The sequence below is a fragment of the Microtus pennsylvanicus genome, chromosome 9, assembly GCF_037038515.1.
Source record: "Microtus pennsylvanicus isolate mMicPen1 chromosome 9, mMicPen1.hap1, whole genome shotgun sequence".
NCBI lineage: Eukaryota > Metazoa > Chordata > Mammalia > Rodentia > Cricetidae > Microtus > Microtus pennsylvanicus.
The window spans coordinates 36,518,014-36,540,291 of record NC_134587.1 but is presented as its reverse complement, the minus strand read 5'-3'; the positions used below and the strand labels follow the sequence as shown (position 1 = coordinate 36,540,291).

Genomic DNA, 22,278 nt, shown 5'->3' with positions numbered 1-22,278 from the left:
ATTCTTCCTATATATTTACCCGTGCTTATATACTAAATTTTGTCATCTTTTTCCCTAGATCTGTGATCTCCAGAGTGTATGGAAGTACAATCTACTTAAAGTATTTTAACTGCAACAAATTCACTCGTCCACTAATACTGTCCTCTGACTGCATCTGTTAACATTTAAGATATGGCTATCACCATGGTTTTGTTAATGGCACATCATAGCAAGAAATTTGAAATTATTTTATATTCCTTACTATCAATAATTCATAACTTTATGTAGTTATGACACATTGTAGATACTGTCCCTGGACATATCATTTTCTTTCTAATCCCTAACAATCACCATAAAAATGCCTTAGTTTTAAAATCTCCTACAGAGCCATATCTTAAATATTTTCTGATACATTTCTCATGCTTAGAGAAACTATCAACCTAACACATTATTCTTTTTTTTTTTTTTTTTGGTTTTTCGAGACAGGGTTTCTCTGTGGTTTTGGAGCCTGTCCTGGAACTAGCTCTTGTAGACCAGGCTGGTCTCGAACTCACAGAGATCCGCCTGCCTCTGCCTCCCGAGTGCTGGGATTAAAGGCGTGCGCCACCACCGCCCGGCTAACAAATTATTCTTATCTCCTCTAGAATAATCTATCTCTTTACATGTAAGATTTAAGACACTTTGCACACATGGCCTAATAGACTTCTTATTATTTTGTCCTATATACTCCTACAGCTTGAATTCTTATCTTTTTGAAGAGTTTACATGTGTACTTCATGTCTGTTCCAGGACACAAGTGACTCTCATACAAGTCCTTGATTTAATTAAATTCTGTTATATTTCCAAGGAAATTCTTTTATTTTGTAACCAGTTATGAATGTCTCTTACTTTAAGTTTCATGTTGTTCCACATTTGAAGTTGTAATTTACCAACACCTTCCGGAATTTTATCAGCATATCTTCACTTTTGTACGTGAACAAAAGATTCAAATCAAATATGGTATCTATCTTCGGGTACCATGCAGGACTGGAAAAAGTTGTTAATTGAAATTATAGAATACTAGTGAAATCTCCAGGAAATTGGTGGGAAACACCTTTATGAGGTGGTCAGGGAGACCCCAGAGGAATATCAAACAAAAACAGCTTCTTTCCATTATTCTTGTTCTTTATCACAACTAGATGACTAAAACTTGTTTCTGAGATCGTCAAAAACTTTTGTTGCCTTACAGAGAACCAAGCTGTAGCTAAGATGGAAGCCTCCTCTCTCACAGACAGTTTTTGTAGCCCAGGAGTTACAGTCTTTTAGGTGAGAATAAGTTTCTAAAGTATTCACACACTATGTATCTGAGCTGCCAGGCAATATGTGGCCAGTTGTGAATTAATTGTGAATGTGGCCAAACATTCTCTGAATTGTAACTCTACCCCAGAAAAACAATGCTGTTTCTTCCAAGGTAGCACATATATTTTTATATAGAAGCTCATTAAAACACATGGTGTTCTAAAGAAGGTAAAACAGTACATTCAACAAGAAAACTCATAGGCAAGAAGGGTGTTAAAATACCGGGTATGCAAATGAAGGTCAAAAAAGATTTATTCTAATGAAAGATCTTCAAGATTAGGAAGCAAGCAATTTACTGACTTCAGAAAAACAGTGAAGCTGACCAGATTCACTGACTTCCTTTCTCCAAGCATATGTCATCAGAAATAATTACTGTAAGAGACTGAGAAGTCAACTTTCCTAGAAGGGGCTTCAAGTAGCCAAACCACCTAGAAGAGACAGAGACCATAGAGAATGCCTGAATACTCTCAGACCTGTCAGACTGCATGGCAGAAGTAGAAAACAGACAAACAAGCTAGAAGAAGTAGGGTCCAGCTGAACTGCCTGAAGAAAGTTCACACAAACCAAAATGCCTGGAATGAACGTTCTACAATTTGCCAAGCTTCCTGCAAATGGTTCTGTGAGTTCACCTCAAGATGGTGGGCTTTTAATGATGTAGTTATTTTTGTTCATTTCTGCCTCTATAATTAACCCCTTACCATTCTGTAAACTAAGTAAACTAAACAATTCTCTAGGTAAGACTTTGGTGGTGTTTTTCATTTATTTTTGCTGTTAGTTTCCTATCTGCAGTGAGTAGACTGATCATACCTCTCCAGGAATAGTGTCATACAAGGTAATCCATTGTTGGAATCAGAGACTGGAAAAAAATTCATGTCAGCGCCATTAAGTTAAACATACTTAGTGCCAATCTGCCTTCTAAACACACACCCACACACACATCACAAAATGCTATAGAAGAAGCCTCTTTGTAGTAAATGATAGTGAGTGTAAAAGCTCATCCATACACAAAGTTTCAAGAATAAGTTATGGATATGTGCTCAACCTTAAACACATATTGTTTAATTCCCTCTAAAACTCATGGAACCAAAGAAAAAGAAGAGGAAATTAAAAAAAAAAAACATAAGAGCCAGAAGATATGAGTAATGGATGCAAAATGCCACCTTCTCTTCAAGACCCAGGCATTGTAATCATGAACTAACAGGAGTGATAAATGCCTTCCCTCGATGTGGACAAGAAGGAGATGGTCAGTAACCAGGCTTAATTGGAGGACTGGCTCAGATGGCCCTACCCTTCACCACTGAATTATTTGCTACTGTCATGTTAATGGAGAAGGGGATTCAAAGCTTTGAGTTAAGTGCCACTGGTAACTTCTCCAGGCACCAATACACAGTTCCTACACAGTGGTCACACATACTGTGATAGTTAAACTAAATGGAACATAAAATGAACCCCAATGTCACGGATCTAGGAAAGAGATGAGAAGGGAAGGTAGGAGGTTAATAAGGATGGGGCAAAATAAGAAAGGACAGGAAATGAGCTTTTGGTCCTTATGTGGATGCATTGTTTAAATCTTTACAGCTCTACTTGCTTCTACACATGAGCTAACAACTAATTTAAGATCCTTAAAGACTTGACACTGTTTAAGAGTGTAAGGACCAGAGACTAGATAGCCCAGAGAACTAGCATAAATCAATTAGTAGTGGTCTTTAAAAAATAAAAATATAATGACTTCTAATAATAACTTGCAAAGTCCATTATACTCAAAGATCTTACAAAATGTCTTACTTTGCTATCATCAGAGATGCTTCCTCCTTTAAAACACAAGATCAAGTAGAGAAAATAACAGCGAGAGAGAGAGAGAGAGAGAGAGAGAGAGAGAGAGAGAGAGAGAGAGAGAGAGAGAGAGAGAGAGAGACCTTGGAGCACACAATTCTAAATGGGACATCTCTATTAAATTTGTCACCTAAGACTTCAGAGAACCACTACATTGGCATCTCTGCTAGCTCCTACTTTTGAGCTCTAGAGGAACATGAGTGTTCAAGTTTCTCCATTAAACTATGGTTTGCTCTGTCTCTTGGCTTTTACATTTAATTTTAGTCTCCAAATTGTTTGTTTGTTTTGTTTTTAATTTGCATTATTTCCTTTCTCCTTTTCCTAGTTATATGCCACTCAGACCAAGATGAAAATGTTACTTCACTTATTTCAAGATGGAACAATTTTTCTTCCATACTTTTATAAATCTTCATAATAAAACAAATATTTTTCTCTGTTAAGCTTTTATTGATCACAGTATTTTATCATAGTGACAGAAAAACAATGAATTCATGTACCTTTTATTTATTTCTGTCATTTTTGGAATAATTTGGAGAAAGTGTTGTGAATTATTAAATGAACAAATGAGGTCTTCTTACAAAAAAAATGCTATATATTTTAGCCTCAATGATGTAGAAGATCCTATGGCTTGAATAACTCCACTTAATATTTACACTGATGGGAGACAGGAAAGCATGACAACCCAGACATACTCAGGTTTTACAATATTTTGCAGCTCTACTGTATGGAATACTCCTCAGAAGACATTTCCAGCACAAGAAATAGCCCAGGAGGGTGTGTCACTGCAGTATGGATGTTTAATAACCAGTTAACCAGTTGTTTCCAGTTCCTTTCATGGGTTTCATGGTCAAGTGGAGTAAAAATGGAAAGGGGAAATATAGTTCATTGAATATTAAGGTGTTCTGAGTTAATCATGGTAGGAGAAGTCACATTTTGGTATATCATGATATAATATATACATATATATATAATGACTGGTGATGTTCTGGAGTCTGTTGTGGAATTATTAAAAAAAAAAACCTTTGTGCATTATCCATCAGTTTTACCCACAGAAAGAAATTTTTGAAAAGCTTTTTTCCTATGAAATCATATAAAAAATGGATTTGCCTCCTTTTTATTTTTTCTCTCCACTGTTAAAACTAGCAGTCCAATGTCATTAACTTTGAAAATGTATTACTTTATTTGTCTTTACAACATGAAACTTAAATAGACACATTCATACTACACTCCCCACGTGAGGTACTATTTAATTATATCTGATGTAGAGTTATTTTCCTTTAAATTCAAGCTAGAATCACCCCTCTTGTTGAGATTTATAAAAACATAAAAAATATTTATGCAGATAATCTCAAATATTGTAATTTTTCACTGTATATACACCCAGAAAATACCAGTCAAGATTAATGTGTACATAGAGAAAGAATGTTTGTGGGGTGGTTGTTGCTTAGTAGTGTTGCTGTTGTTATTTTATTTGTCGTTGTTTTGCAAGTTTTTAAGTTTTAATGCTGATTGGTTAACATGATTTTCTATATATTATGCATTGGTTTCTGAAGAGTCTCTGCAGTAAATTTGTATCTCTAATATTATGTTATTTGAACATTCACATATTTATACTTATTATTAAAAATTCTTTATACTAAATTATCCATTGATGTGAAGCCAAAAATATTAAATGTACCTCACTCAATTCTAATGTCCATCTACTTTATGTAAATACTTCTAAATAGTGTATACTTTTTGTCCTGAATAGCGCTGCCATGACAGGTAGGCATTTTGGGTTGCCAATAAAGTTATTAACTTCTGACAGTGTGATACCTTTATTACCTGGTGAGATACCGTATATGACTCTGTACCCTGTCTACCTGACCCCAAGTATGTGGCATCTGTAGATTATCTCAATACTTCCCGGCGCCCGTCAGAATGTTACATCACAAGAGGAGAGCACAATGAGAGCCACAGGAGAGACAATACCACACATGTCTGGGGTTTCATCGGAGCTGTCTCCACAGTCGTCTTCTCCATCACAGACCCAGACATGGAGCTTGCAAAGGGAGTTGTTACACAGGAACTCATCAGCTCTGCAGATACTTCCTCCTTCAGTTTTAAGGAAAAGGAGATTGAGAATATTAGTAGTGCATGCAGAAGGTTTCAGCATCCTCTATTTGTTCTATTATTTACTACTTTATTCCTTCATATTTCTTTCATGCATAGTACTAGAAACAGGCAATTTACAAATGTTTTTTGCTTTAACAGCCTATTCCTAATTATACCAACCAAAATATCTTTATATTATTATAAATATATCCCATTTTGTTTAGGGAATACCAAAAGATAAAGAAGAATATTTTATAACATCTAAATTATCTTCAATTTAACACACTTGACTACAATATAAAAGTTTATATTGTTTAAAATATTAATTTATATCACCATGTTTTTTTGGGCAATTAAAAGCAACAGCAATAACTTACAGTTTGAGATGGCCTTTGCCATAGATCTGAGCAACAGCTGAAGGGGAGGTATTTTGTTCCTGGAGCTGGGATTTTCATTTGAAAAAGTATGGCTTCCTGGAGGAGGACTGTCCCCTGTGTAGGGTTACTCCAATTAAGATTGTGTGTGTGTGTGTGTGTGTGTGTGTGTGTGTGTGTGTGTTATATACATAAGTGTTATAAAATTGTAGGTTTCTGATGTGGGAATAAAGAAATTGCCTTGGCCTGATAGGTTAGAACTTAGCTAAGCTAGGAGGAATGAACTGAATGCTGGGAGAAAGAAGGGCAGAGTCAGAGAGATGCTATGGACCTGCTGCAAGAGTCAGACATACCGGAACTTTGCTGGTAGGCCACGACCTCATGGTGATATACAGATTAATAGAAATGGGTTAAATTAAGATGTAAGAGCTAGCCAATAAGAACCTAGAGCTAATGGGCCAAGCAGTGATTGAATTAGTACAGATTCTGTGTGGTTATTTCAGGTCTGGGTGGCCGAGATGAACAAGTGGCTTTCTTGCAACAGGTTTCCATCTGGTTTTTAAAACAATCCTCATTACTGCTGAAGACACCACATATTTTGGTAATAGGAAATGGAGAAATTAAGTTGGTGCTGATCATGAAGCTTCATTTTTAGTGGTTAGCCTTAAAGGTTAAGAAAAAAAAATTGCTAGACAGACAGTTGTAGGAGAAAACGTTGTCTATGAATTTACCTCTTTAAAATATGTAAGTTACAGTAACAGTAATGACTGGTATGAAAAGATATGCCCATGGTTATATTAATGACATGGATGCTATGTAGGCAGTAACCATTGTTTTCTGACTGGACTGATTGCCAACTGTACAGAAAGAAGTGCACAAAAAGTAGCACAAATCTGGGAGATAACTCATGGCTGGGGGGCTCAAATTTTCCAGGATAATCTGACTCTTATTTCATCACATTGACATAGTATCTATGGCCCTATAACATCATTTCATTATCTCTATACAGGTAGATTAGAGCAACTGTCCAACCTCATTGTGAAGTTTCTTTACATAATAGAGGACAGATACTCACAATTGATCCAAGTGAAGTGACAAAGTTTCTGTGGAGTCCTCAAGAATACTTGGGACATCTATATGATACCCTTACCCCAAGACTCAGGGACCATCTTGGAAGAAAGAGTGAGAATATTGTATAAATCCAAGGAGAGTAAAAACAAGGTTAAATCTGGGTCTTGGTGGTACATGTCTGTGATTCCAGCACTTTGGAGGCAGAGACAGGCATGGTTCTGTAAGATGGAGGTCAGCTTGGTATACAGAGCAAGGACTGGGACACCCAAAAGTACACAGAGAATCTCTGTCTCATAAAACCAAAACTAAAGCATACAAAGCTACCAAACAAACAAAACCAAAATAAAATAAAATAAACAAGAAGCCAACAGATTCAAACAATGTCTTCTCTATATTGATAGGACTGTACTCATGGGCTCAGCAACTGCATTCTGTGTTTACCTGAAACTTAAAAAGAAAACAAATACATATTCTGGCATGGATGGTAGAGGCCCTCATGAGCTCTCAACCACACTTGAGAAGCTTTTGACAGTTAATGGCTTCGATTAGAAGAAATTAAGCTTTGTTACTGATTTGTTAAATATCTGGCTTCTGGTAGTTAGCCCATGTTCCAGTAGATGGCCCACACCCCTAATTATATTGCTAGAAGAAAATAAGTTCAATGAGCCATCAAGAAAGAGAAGAAGAAGAGGAGCAGCTTGAAGGAAGACGATGAAGAAGAGGAAGATGATGGCAAGGACAATGACATGAAGATTGGAGAGAGTTGGCAGATCCAGCAGAAGTTAGAGGGATAAGCGGAATGTGAATTTTATTAAAAACCATTCTACATGTTATGAGATTCTCTAACAAACTGTTATTTTTTTAGCTTGTACTTCTACTCAACATGGAAAAAGAATAAGCAGGGTTAATTTAAATTCTTCCCACCCTTAAACATTGTCCTAATCCTTATTTTAGTATACCAAAATTTCATGGCATTGTTAAGACATTTTTGCAATATAAACAATTATTTCATAGAGATGAAAATAATTTGTCCGTGTCATTTATTATTTTTTCTTTTAAAATGTGTGCAATCAGGCTTTACTTTTGTATGCTTAATATTTTCATAAAAAATGAAAACCACGTCAAATATAAAACTTTTGAATGTAATATTTTTCTGTCAAAATCACATGAAACGAACTCAATGAGCTAACAAATTTTGATTCTCTGGACAGATAAGAAACACAGAGCAGATTTCTGTGGTTATTGGGCACTATGGGTTTCTATGCTTCTAACAACCTGTTAATTTCACATCAATATCTTCATCTATGAAAAAACATAATAAAGTAACTTATGAACCCATATTCACAAGCACTTCCAAATAAAACAACACAGAGATATAAATTCAGAATTAAGGTGAACAAATAGGATTATTTTCCTAGTAGGTAATGATCATGATTTTATGCCTGTTGTGAGTTACAACACAAGTTCAGTGTGTGATAGGAACTTGGAAAATTTCACATAATTGACTTTAAAAACAGCCTGCTATAATCTGTTGTAGACATGCTTACAGGAAGAAAGTTTCAGATATATTGCTCTGAAATTTGAGTGACATTTAAAGCAGTGGCTAGGAAATTCTGCAACATTTCAAGAGTGGAACCTGTTTAGCTTACATTGCCATCTTTTAAAACCACAGAAGTCTGAGACACATAACAGGGCAGGTGCTCAATGCAACAGAGAGTGGACTGATTGACATTCACAGTGTAAGGCTTCCAATTCCTATAGAGTTTTCTAAAATGCTACTTTACTTCAAGTGTCTGTAACACTAAACTCGAAATTATTGCAATCTAAAAGTAATCTCAATTATCAAAAATCATACAACCTAATATATAACCATATAGAGTTTTCTCTGAAAACAGTACAAAGGAAAATACATGTGACTTTCCTACTGAAAGGAATCTGAACACATTCTTTGTGTAGTGATAGGTGCCTTAATTCCAGCACTTGAATGACTGAAGCAATAGTACTTAATCCTGGGGACAATACTAGGTAATATAACTACCTAGATAGACTGTTTTCCAAAAGGAAGGAGGAGGAGGAATGAAGAAGGGAGTGAGAGAGGGAATAAGAAGCACACAGAGAAAGAGAGACAGACAGAAAAAGAGATAACATGAATATGGAGTTCAAGTACGCATTGCTTTAATTCCAAATAAAACTCTCTAGATTATGTAGTAGACTCAAATTGTTTTGATAAGAATAGTTTAAATTACTAATCTCATTGCATGCTCTATTTTACAACAAATTAAATTCAGTCATGTTTATGAACTCTGACATATTTTACCTTTAAAAAATTCTGTTTGTAGTTTATCTGTGTTGTTAAAAGGAAAGGTTATCTCCCTAAGCTATTGAGTTAGATATCATTTTATTTATATATGCTCAGAGAGATAGCTGGAAATAGCACTGCTTTTTTTTATTAAGAATAGAAAAATAAATTAAATTTTATTAACAGTAAGCTAAAGGTTTTTGTGATAGCCTACTAATGACTTAAGACTGTACCATAAAGAATTCGTACTTCAAGCAATGCATCTTGGGACTCTTGGCATCCTGCATTTATTACAATGCTTAATTCTCAAATGACATGAGGTACAAAGAATCAACAGAAAAGGTGCAATTTAAAGATATTGGCTAGATTAACATTTCAGTTGCTTAGTTATATTTGTGATCAATTTAATAGATGATTAACAGCAAAATAGAAAACATAATACATGCTTGGCAATGAAGATTCTGAATTATAACTGTGTTGCTCAGAGCTTCACCCAGCTTCACACGAAAACTGATCAAGAGGACCATACAAGAGGCAGCCATTCATGGTTGTCATATGGTTTTGGGTTGGCAGAAGTTTTGATATGGAATAATATTTTTAAAAGCATATAAACAGATTACATTTTTTGAACTTGAGTTTTCTAAAAGAATACTGTAAATTGTTTTTTTCTACAAATGCCAGAACAAGTAGAACCAAGAATGAAAGTTCAAGCCACAAAAACATCAGGTTCTTTAGGATCACAGACTCTATCTTTTAAAATACAAGTACTGCTGTTAATTCCATCAGGTTTGGAACATTATTCTTGTATATTAACTAACTAAATCTGAGTCTTTGGGAAAAATGTGTTATTTTGAACCTTAACCTTATGTGTGTGTGTGTGCGCATATGTGTGCATGTTTGTGTGTGTGTATTAAACTACATATAAGATTAAAGCCTATGGCTGGGTGGTGGTGGTGCATGCCTTAATCCCAGCACTCGGAAGGCAGAGGCAGGCGGATCTCTGTGAGTTCGAGACCAGCCTGGTCTACAGAGCTAGTTCTAGGACAGGCTCCAAAGCCACAGAGAAACCCTGTCTCGAAAAACCAAAAAAAAAAAAAAAATTAAAGCCTAAAGTGAGCTTGACATCTTCCACCACTGCTTCATAGCTAGCCCTTTGAGTAAGAGACTTCACTGGATATGTAGTTCACCATCTTGACTGGAATGCAAGTGTCACAAGCTCCTGAGAGTTACTTATCTCTATTCTCCCAACACTGGTATTGCAGGTATGCACCCATTTGGGCTTTATATCGCTGCTAGGTATCAGAATTAAGGTCCTTTGCTGCTCTTACCCTCTTGTACTTAATGCATTGATCCATCTTACACACACACATGCACACATGCACACCTTCCTTGGTTTCCAGGATACCATTTGTTAGTGGAAGTGTCCCATTTCAAGGTGACAGAACATCAATTATAATAAAAGGTAGGTTTATTTTAGCTTTCTAAAATCTAAAATCTCAAGATCTGAGAAATATGTATCAATATCAAAGTTACTTCCTCAGATAAAATTAAACACTAAAATTGCCAAAACTTTTAAACTACGTTTGGAAGCCTATGGTAGTATCATCTCTTTTAATAAACTTTAAAGTGCTGAAAGGTAAAATTTATTGGGGCAAAGCTGTGATATAGTTACAACAGCTACCATATAAACAAAAGACAAAAAAAAACCCAAATTATACAAAACAAAAAGTTCTGCAACCTGTGTTCACTTTAAGTTTCAGGACATAATTTCTTTTTAATTAACTTACAACAACAAAATCTGGCTGTTTTTAATGTCATGTTGTACAAGAAAACATAGTTTCAAAAAATTGCTATTCAAACAGCTATAAAAAATTCATACTAAAATTGAAAATTATCTTCCAGAGTGAAAAAAGTACAAGTCATTGTCTCAACAACATGACAAGAAGAAAATGTCTGGCACAAATTACAAGTTACATATCATGTAGGTGACAACTTGGTACAATCCAAAAAGCCACGTGATCCTTCCCCTCTTTCAGAGTAAGAAAAGTCACACAGAAGCGAGGCAGATGTAGAACCTGGAGAACAGGTGAGCACTCATGCCTCTAGAAGCATGTCTTGTATGAATGTTGTGTCCTCTGGTTACAGATGCTGTGTCCTGTTTTCTTAAATACTCATCATTTCTCTACATAGGCTATGTCTTGACACTACAGAGGCTGTAACCTCTTCGAAGACTGGTTGTCATCCATCCTCCTACCCAGATGCTGTGTCCTCTGTAGCTCACATTTTAGCACTGAACTTACGTCTAGTCTGGAGAAAGCCTGCCATCCAGTACTCTAGATAAACTCTTACATCTGAGTGAGTTTTCTCCCATTGTGCAGAGTTTGGGCTTACATCCTGCTTCAAAATTTTGTGGATTTTTCTTATTTACTAAAGGGAGAATGGAATGGAAGCAGAAAGAACTAAAATAATTATTCATAGATCCTTTCATTTGCCTATTCTGTAGATACTATCCCACAACATTACTTCCATTCTCTCATTTAAGAAGACACATACAGACACACAATCACCACCAGCAGCACCTTACCTCTGCCACAGTTCTCTTCATCGCTGCCATCCACGCAGTCATAAATTCCATCACACAGCCATCGAATTGGAATACAGTATGCTTTATTTTTGCAACGAAACTGATCTTCCTTACATTCTATAACACAGTCCATCTGCTCAAACACAGTGGGAAAATAGCAGTCTCATTAATGTTGATGGAATCACTAGGAAATTCACAATAGTAGATGTCTGCTATAGAGTGAGATTTAACTAAGTTTGTCTTAATGAACACAACCTCTATAAGCAACAATGTGCTGTAAGATACAGACAGAATGAAGAGTCTTCTATTTTCTGTAGAAATTATATACCCATAAAACATATAGCTATGTAAAATTTCAGATAGTTCTGATAGTCAAACTTCTGCTTATTTTTCTTGCATTTGTTTTTTTTAACCCCAGTTCAAGTAATTCAAAACTTGAGTCAAATGATTATCTTACTTTACCTCATCTGAACCATCAGCACAGTCAGGTTCGCCATTACATTTCAAGGATGCTGTCAGACATCCTCCATTGGCGCACATATATTCACTTGATGAGCAAGCAGGAAAGGCTAAACAATTAGAAAGCTGAAGTTTAGCAAAAGTGATGACTGATGCAGAAGGTAAAATATATACAAACATATGCAGCTACGAATTCATGGGCAGACTAAAATTAGGTTATGTTATTTAAAAATGTTCAAAAATTAGCATTAGGGACCATTTAAATTGTTATTTACACTATTTTTTTTAATAGGCGGGACATTTCAAAGGTGTAATTGGCTGTGATGTGAAATAAGGACTAGACTTAATGAAAAAGAAAAATCATTGAGATCATTTTCTGTTGACCATGAAGAGTTAAGTGAATTTCTCAGTTTTAAATTATCACAAAAAGTCTACCTTCATAATGCAAAAAAACATTAAGTAGTCTTGAGCCTTGAAAAAGTTTATGTATATGTATTACACCAATCCTATAGATTTTATATTCTTTCTTTTACTTTTTTCTTTATTACTTATTCAGTGTTTTTTTGAGAAAGATTTTCTTTGTGTAGTCCTAGCTATTGTGGAACACATTCTATACATCTGACTTGACTCAAATTTACAGGTCTTCCTGCCTCTGCCTCCCAAGTTTCCAAGATTAAAAGTGTGTTCCACTTTGTTGGGCAGTTTTCTTATTCTTTAGCAGAGTTAAGTGGATAAATTACTACCATATCCCAGTTTCAATTAATTATCATATAATTTATATTAGCTTAATTTTGCCTATAGATTTGGATTTAAGGCTTTTAATAAGACTTCTAGTGTTTGACCTTATATTTGGTAATGATGTGTCCTAAATTACTTTAGAATCACTCTGAGGTCTAATTGCTTAAGCAAAGGAATAAAAGGCTCCCTTGAGTTTCAGTTGTTTTATAGAGCAGTTTTGTCTAGCAAATCTGATAGGTACAATGGCTAAGAATACATCTGGAAACAGAATGAAAAGTGCGATCCATTACAATACGGATCATAGCTTGAGCAGAGTTCATGGCAATGAGTTCCTTGTCTCCCAAGTCTATGCTTTTGTGCTTATACACAAATGATAGCATGGCCTTTTGAATTTGTTTTCCTATAAAAATCATAACTGAAATATCTTGATAAGCATTTTATGTCTAATGAGCATGATTTATAATCATGTTTAAAAAATAGAAACATATTAACTAAATAATTTTTCTATACCCTCTATGACCTTCTAATTTTCATTTGACTTGATATGAGACATAAATACAAAAGAAGGCATGTGCATCTCAGCTGGCCCATCCAACTGCTGCCATCTGTTTCAGAACCTCACCTTCTGTGACTAAAATCTTGATACTGCATTTCAGTCAAATTTCATTTTATAACAAGTGAGACCAATTCCAAGACTGACATTGGGATCCCATACATAACTAGTGATTTTATCTGCCAAAGTGTCTTTGAAAAACAGGAAGCAGAGACAAAGAACTTATTCACAGATACTTCAATTGATCTTTAAAAGTCAGTAAAATGTGGGTCTGTGCCAGAGTTTTCTGGACACAACATATTGGTTTTGAATCAATATTTGATTCAAGTTTAATTGAATCAAGTTTAAAATAGCCAGTAATTTAGATTTTCTACTCCCATTTACCTGGCTCACAGTTTTTCTCATCTTCTCCATATTTACAATCTTCATGCCCATCACACTTCCATTTTGCTGAAAGGCATTGACCATTGGAACACTGAAACTGATCTTTGGAACAACTTGTTCCACAATTTTTCTGCCAAATATAACAGAGAGATAATTAAATTAATTCTTTTTAAGAAAAATATCTGCAAAGCTAAAAGACAACAACAATGTTTATAAGGGTTTAAAAGCCACAAGAACAGCATAAGACATAGCATATGTTCATTGCTGGTCTGTGAGTATGACAGAGAGATAAAAAATTTCACTTTTCTCTGTGAATAGTCTTACTTTTTCAATTTTTCAAATTTTATTTTTAAGTTAAAATATAATTACTTCATTTTTCATTTCCCTTTTCTTTCTTCATTTCCTCCCATATTCTCCCTCCCCTCTCTATCCTCTTTAATTCATGGCATCCTTTTTTTCAGTTGTTCTTGAGCCCTCTTCTGTCCATCAATTGCACCTCCACACATGTGGACATGCACATATTCATGTGAAGAAATAAATTACTTGCAAATTGTGTACATGTGAAGAAATTAATATCTTTATAAGAAAGTGATTAGACTTTTCAAATGCAATTCGAAGAGATTTGTCCTTTGTGGAATAACACGTATGGGATTGAAACTACTTTTAGCAAAATAAGACTTAACATGGCTTGGTAAATTATTCGGTGGGGAAGTCACATCTTGCTTCTTCTGTGGCGGGGTCTCAACTGCAGAAGGAACTTCCTTCTTCCCAGAATTCTCCTGTTCTCATTGACCCATCTCTGCTTCCGGTCTGGTTGTTTTACCTATACTTCCTGCCTGGCTGCTGGCCAATCAGCATTTATTTAAAACGTAATCTACAGAATATAGACCACTGTCCCACCACTCAAATACTTTTATAAAGGAAAATATTTAATTGGGAATGGCTTACAGGTTTAGAGGTTTAGTCTTTTATTATCATGGCTAAGAAGCAGACACAGTGCTGAAGGTAGAGCTCTTAAGTTCTACAGCAAGAGGATGAAATTGCAAGAAGAGAGAGATAGAGATAGAGAGAAAGAGAGAGAGAGAGGCCTGACATGAGCATATGAAACCTCAAAGTCAAAACCTTTAGCCAGCGACACATGAGGAACCACTACAGTAATTTCCACAGTGGCTATATAATTTCCCACTTCCCCCAGCAATATATGAATTCTGACTCTCTACATCTTTGCCAGAATGAGATGTCACTGATTTGTTGCTGACCTTAGCTATTCTGCCAGATGCAATATCAAAAAAGTTTTGTTCTACTATATGGATTCTGGAAACTGAACTCAGGACCTCTGAAACAGCAATAAGGGCTCAAAACCACTGAGCCATCTTTCTTATCCCCAGCAAGGCAACCCAAGCAAAAAGACAAACACTGTAGGTTCTTATTTTCATAAGCGGTTATTAGACATAAAATAAAGGATAACTAGACTTCAATTTATAGCTCAGGAGAAGCTAGGTAACAAGGAAAGCCCTAAGAGATACACATGAATCACCCTAGGAAGGGGAATTAGGTGAGATCTCCTAGGTAAACTGGCGATGTTTTGGGGGCAGTAAAGAGGAAAAATGGAAGATGAGAACATGAGGTAATGGGATAGTTGAGGGGGGGAGCAGAGTAGGAGAACAATGAAAAAGAAATCATTGTAGAGAGAGCTATTATGGGGTTAGGGAGAAACCTGGTGCTAGGAATACTCCCAATACACAATATACAAGGATTACTCCAGCTAAGACTTCTAGCAATAGTGGAGAGAGTGACCGAACTGGCCTTCTCCTGTAATCAGATTGGTGAATACCCCAACTATTCAATAACTGATGTAGCTATCTGCAGAGATCCATAGCCAAGCACCAGGGTGAGCTCCGGGAAATGATTCAAAGAGAGAGAGAGAATATAAGCAAGGGAGATCAAGATGGTGATGGAGAAATCTACAGAGACAGCTGAACCAAACTCGTGGAAACTCATCAGCTAAGACTGACAGCTGTGGAGCTTCCACAGGACCAAACTAGGCCCTCCATATGTGGGAGACAGTAGTGAAGGTTGGACTCTCTGAGGGTTCCTGGCAGTGGAACCAGGATCTACCCCTGATAAATCTGTAGATTGCTTTTAGTAACATTTTTATTGTGTTAATCCCAATGATTAATGAGAATGGAAGAGAATCCTATTTTTTGGCATCTTCTGCAATGTGTTTCTTCAAAGACTTAAAGTTTTTATCATGCAATTATTTCATTTGCTAGGGTAGAGATACTTCAAAATATTTTATATTATCTGGGGGCTATTGTGAGAAGTGATTTTCCCTGATTTCTTTCTCAGATCATATGTCATTAGTATATAAGAAGGCTACTGACTTGTGAGAGTTAATTTTCTATTCAACTACTTTACTGAGTTTGTTTATCAGCTATTGCACATTCCTGTGAAATTTCAGGTAATTTATGTATATTATCATATTGTGTAAAACTAAAGATACTTTCCAGTTTTTCCCCCTTTGATCTCCTTCAGTTGTCTTATTTTCCATGGTAAGGTTTCGATTACTATAATGAATAGGTGTGGAAAGATTGGATAACATTGCCTTCTTCCTAATTTTAGTGGAATTAATTTGAGTTTCTCTTTATTTAAGCTGGTATTTGCATTATACTTGCTGTAAACTGACTTTGTTTTATTTAGATATGACCCCCTGTATCCATAATCTGTCTAATGGTTATATTATGAAAGAGTTGGACTTTGTCAAAGGACTTTTCTATATCTAATGAGATGACCATGTGTTTTTATTTTAATTTCTTTATAGGGTGAATTACATTTATTGATTATGTATGTTGAGCCATCTCTGAATCTCTGGTATGAAGGCTACTTGAATATGGTGGTTGATCCTTTTGGTGCGTTCATGGATTTGATTAAGTTTGCAAGCATTTTATTGAGCATGTTTGCATATATGTTCAAAAGGAAAATTGGCCTATAATTTGCTTTCTTTCTTGAGTTGTTATATGATTTAGATTTATTGGTAACTGTGGTCTCATAAAATAAGTTAAAAAATGTCCAATATGTTTTTTCCTGTAGAATCTTTGGAGAAGTATTAGCATTAACTCTTCTTGAAGACTGATAGAATTCTAGACTAGGTTATTTTTTCTAGTTTTTTATTTACTTTTTATGCAACATAAGGGTGGATCTTGTTTTCACATAAATTGTATTATTCTCTGGATTTTTATTAAGAAGATGACACCATTGAATGAGAGCTATCAAGTTGCAATGAATTTTTTCCTATTGTTTTTCTTGTTGCTGTTGGTGATGTGGTGATGTGTGTTTGTGTGTACTCCCATTCTTTTGATTTAGCTAGTCTGAGATTATTTTTCCCTGTATGTAGCTAAATTCTTTAGATAATGTCTTTATATTCTTTACCTTTTATCACTTTTTATAAAGCTAGATTTGTGATAGATACTTCTTAAACTTGGATAGATCATGAAATTTCTTCATCTATTGTGCCCGAAAGTATTGTTGGGCATAATAATCTGAGCTGGCATTAAAGTCTGTAACACATCTGTCGAAGCTATTTTGTCCTTTAGAGTCTCCATTCAGTATTCAGGTATATACTAATACTTCTGCTTTTATATGTTTCATGGTCTTTTTTTTTCCTTATAGGTTTTCCTTATAGGATACTTTCTTTGTTTGGTACATTTATAGTTTCGATTATAATGTGCCAAAGGGATTTCCTTTTCTTATGCAGTCTATTTGGTGTTCTGTATGTTTCTTGTATATTAATAGACATCTTTAATTTCAAGAAAATTTATTCTAAGAGTTTTATTGTAAGTATTTTATGTTTTGACCTGCATTTTTATTTCCCTTATTCCTATTATTCTTAGATTTAGTTGTTTTACACTTTCCCGGATTTCTTGGATATTTTGTGCTAGGGGTATTTTGTTTTTTCCTTTCCTTTAACCAATATATCTATGCACATTGTGTTTTCAGTGGCAGGATTCCTTCTTCCATCTGTTTTATTATAACGGTGAAGCTTGCCTCTGTGGTTCAAAATTGAGTTCCTAATTTTTTTATTTCCAGATTTCCCTCGATTTGGTTTTTCTTTATTGATTCTATTTCTATTTTCTTATTCATTTCCTTCCACTGTTTGTTTATTTGTTTCCTTCTTGAGGACCTCTATCATACTCATAAAAGCTGTTTCAAGTTGTTTTTTTTTAACATATAGTTCATCTATGTTTGAATATTCAGGGAGGAACACATATGAAACAAAGAAGAAGCCTAGGGAAGTCTACTTCACACTGTCATCCATCTTTCTCCTAGTGTTCTCTCTCATGCCTCATCTCTTTTCCTCTGAACTGATCTTCTTACCATTTAGTTGTTTGTGAGTCAATTTTTCCATTATAGTATTTCCTCCTAAATCACTGTGCAATGGTCTGTCATTGTGGCTACTTCTGCTTGCTCACGGACAGATTTTATTAGAAGTCAAAGAGGATAATATATGTATATATACAGAAATCTCCCAGATCTTTGTGGGGAGTGAGATAATTGAGAGTGATATTCACTCTCCATGGTTTGAAAATTGGTTTGAATAAGCTGTACAGGTCAAGCATCTTTGTGGACTAATATTTTTCTCTTGCATAGAAGTTTCTATTTTTCATAATCTGTACTTTTTCCTTTCGTACAAATGGCTTAGGAGCTCACAGCTATAGACATTCCTGGGGTAAAGAGGTAAATAATTGTTCTTCTTTCAAGATTAATCCTTAGTTAATGAAGGAACCTGTCTTTCCTATTTTTTAATTTTATATTTGCTGACAGATATTTATTAGATTTTCTTCAATACAATTCACATTTTCTTTCTATACTTTCCCAAATATTAAAGTATTATTACTTGCCAGAGACTTTCATAAGTGATAATGAAAAAAGGGATTATTTCTTATATTATGATCACAAAGACCAATATAAAATATCATTTTCAAAACTACAATAACAAGAAAATATTGATTGTCAAGATAAACAAACATGTATCTTTTAGAGAATGCCTTTGAGAAGAAGTTTTACCAGAAGTGGATCTACCTCTGGGACAGTTTAAATGTTTTAAGAATAGTTTGAAAAACAAGGCATATGGAAGCAGTGATGCTGGAGAACTGGAGAGTTCTGTACCATTTGTGTAAAAGGAAGTCAAGGCTGAAGTGGTAGGAATGCCCTTAATGTAAATTTCTGTGTACTGTGGTAGAGAGTACCAGGTTCACCAAGACTACCTAGAAAGCACAGAAAGACCACACTTATCTCCAGCAAAGTAAGACTTCAAGATTCTGTTGAATGAAAGTATAGTTCTAGTCTAACACTTAATCTCAGTAAAGACTTCCAGTTTTTTCTGTACACAAACAGGCTATAATTTCATTATTGAGGCCTTTATTATTGAGTTATCTGTATTGTACACTTAATTTATGCAGTGTTTAAAATTAACGGCTGTTGTATTTTAATTAAACTTCTTTTCCTGTCCTTATCAAGGTTTTTTGATTTTATGTCTTAGTGTAGTGTTGTTACTGATTTGCATATATTTAGTAATCCTTGCATGCCTATAATTAATCATACTTGATTATGGTGAATAATCTTTTACCATGCTGTTGGATTTAATTTGAAAATATTATGGCAAAGATTTTTTTGTATCTACATTCATAAAATGTATAGGCTTGTAGCTTTTTGTGTATTGTGTCTTTGCCTGGTTGTGACTTACAATTAACCCCATATATATAAAGATCATTCATACTTATGAACCAAGTATTTAAATCATCAACACTTCACAGTTAACGTTTCTTTCACTCTCCCCACATTTATGTGTATATATGAATATAAAATTTATATCTATAAATATATATCATAATATATATATTCCAAAATATTTTAACATTAAAATGACATTGGCAAATTTACAGTGTCTCACAAATAATAATCCACTATGGTGTTTAAACCACATGAAATATCTTTAGTTAATCAAATATATTATTTAGCAAAGTGAGGTTTCAATGTAGGTAAGACTACACTTATATAAAACTTCTTTGCATTCTCTGTTTTTTTTGGAAAAATTATTTACTATTTACATATTCTATTCATTTTTTTTAAAAAAAATATCCATACGTTCTGAATTTAAGTTCAATTATCTTTTCTAGAATTTTTTTCCTTGAGAATTTTATAAATATATTTTGAATATATTCATCCTCGTCTACCAAGTCCTTCTGGTCTTTCCCCTCAAGATTTATTTGTTTTAATTTATGTGAATGAATGATTTACTTGCTTGTATATATATATGCATATTTATTATCCAGTTTCTATGAAGAATAAAAGAGAAAGTTAGATTCCCTTGAAGCTGTACTTATAGGAACCTGTAAGCAAGTGCTTTTAACTACTGAGGCACAACTTCTCCAGCCACAACTTACATTTTCTGAACAATATTAATATTTTAGCAAACCCCAGATGACTTTTGTGATCTTTTTTTTAAGTGCTATTATGAATGTATGGAGTTTGTGCTTATTTTGTTTCAGTCCCCCATAGTAACTTACATTTTGGATACTGTACTGGTTCTTGTTGTCACTCAAGAAACTTTCAAGCTAGTCTCTATGCCCTGTGCTCACCAGCCTTTTAGTTATGTGTGTTTGCTAACATTCCATGTTATGAATTTTTTTTCTCAGATCTAAAATTTCATATTCCCCACATTAGCCCCGTTTCTAGTAAGTGATCTGTACATTTCACTGTGAACACTTACTACTGGATTTCTCTTGGTTGTACTGTTTTTGGAGGTACATAGTTTAGAAAAGCAGAAATATTAAACAGGATCTCATATTGCTATTTTTAAATTTAATTTTGTTACTGTATTTACTTCCAGTCAAACTAAGATCCATACCCATAGTCCACATGGGGTAAACAGAGAATAAACTCTCTCATGTTGTTCTCTGATCTTATCTACATTGTGGCATGTGTTCATCATCATTCCCCAAACACAATACAAAAAACTAAACCAAAAAGCAAAATTTTAAAAGATAGTTCTCTATATAAGCAACTGCGATATATAATTGACATTAAATTAAGTCAATTCAAGCTTTAAACTTTATTTTATATTGTTTTGAGGAGATATGGTTAAGAACACATCAACACTGAGTAGGTATGTATACATAAAAATACAATTCTCCTAACTTTTCTACTTCCTAGTAATATAATCTTTATGCAACTTTCCTTTCTATATTTGTGCGAAGTTCTCCTTTGGATCATTTGCTTCACTGTCTTTTAGTAAATAAAATGTTATTGTAGGCTTTAAAGAAAAATAAACAGAATTTGCTGTGGACTACACTGTCTGGAAGGGAAGACCATAATAAAGATAATTCCCTTAGAGCATTGCTTTGATAACACTTAGTAAATAGAAATATATTTTACCAGGAGAGTACTTGCCCAGGAACTTAGTGAATAAGATGAAAGCTATTAGTAAATACATTTACTCTGACATGGATAATATTTTGGAAAAGATTTACATTAAAATTAGATTTTTCTTCTTTTTATATGTTTTTAACATCTAGTAATAACATAAAACAAGAAATCATAAGACTCAAGGAATATTTTTGAAGTATCTGAAGCAAAATAAAAATCAAACCCTTGCCATGGCATCCGTAGGTTGCATGAGATATATTTTTCTGACTTAGGAATGTCTAAGATATTTTTAAGTTATAGATCCAAAATAAGTATGTGGTTCGTTGATGTAAACTAGTCTCCTTGTAGAATCCTAAGAAAGAGTTCAGGTTTTGATTTATGGATAGTCCTTCAATAAAATGGATATTTTTCCAACTTCTCTTGAGATACTTTTGAAAACTCTGAGGCTAAGTTTTTGTGTTCTTGCGGTGAAAAATCACACATAATCTCATACAAACACCACATTCATAGCTGTCATTAGGGTGAATTTTCCAAATGGCAAGGATATAAAAGTATCTGTCCTTATAAGTGTTGGGGTAGACTGGAAAAGCCATACATTGTGGGCACTGTTGTACAAACAGTAGAGGCAGTTTGTGTTTCTCTCTCAGAAAGGGACTCAGTGGAATACTTAGGGAAGTTGGAAACAGAAACCTCTAAAGCTTTAGGAAGGATCCTCTTCAGTTACTTTGATGGAATTGTTTCTATGAGTAACAAATGCATGTATTAGCCGACGAAGCAATATGTATCTATAGCAATACTATGTGAGTGAAAGAGCAATGACTTCCAAAAGCGACTGAAAATCTTTTTCCCCCCTTTGTTTACTTACATTTCCTATTTTCCACTTGCATATTGAAAAAAAAACTAAGAAAAATTTTCAAAGTGATCGTGCCTGCACTTGACCCATATGGCGTAATCCAAAAGCTGGTATCATTTCAATAGGATTAGTTTTAAAGTTGCATGGAGTCATGTGATACATAGCAGGGAAGTCTAAACACAATTCAAACTAGCAGAGTTGTCCAGAGAAATTATCTCCTATTTCAGCTAAAGCATAGGCCTTATAATAAATGGATTGTGATCCATCATCCAAGGAAATCTTGGTTTCATGAAA

General features: G+C 34.5%; 1 protein-coding gene across 1 annotated transcript in view; it reads right to left on the bottom strand.

The window, feature by feature from the left end:
• Lrp1b (LDL receptor related protein 1B) overlaps positions 1-22,278 on the bottom strand; it is a 1,720,116-nt gene that overhangs the window by 100,987 nt on the left and 1,596,851 nt on the right. Inside the window, exons 69-72 of the mRNA XM_075985306.1 lie at positions 13,707-13,836; positions 12,035-12,141; positions 11,573-11,705; positions 5,122-5,244 (exon numbers count right to left, since the gene is read on the bottom strand). Of these exons, the coding sequence (XP_075841421.1) occupies positions 5,122-5,244; positions 11,573-11,705; positions 12,035-12,141; positions 13,707-13,836 (493 nt within the window). The remainder of the gene's footprint in view (positions 1-5,121; positions 5,245-11,572; positions 11,706-12,034; positions 12,142-13,706; positions 13,837-22,278) is intronic.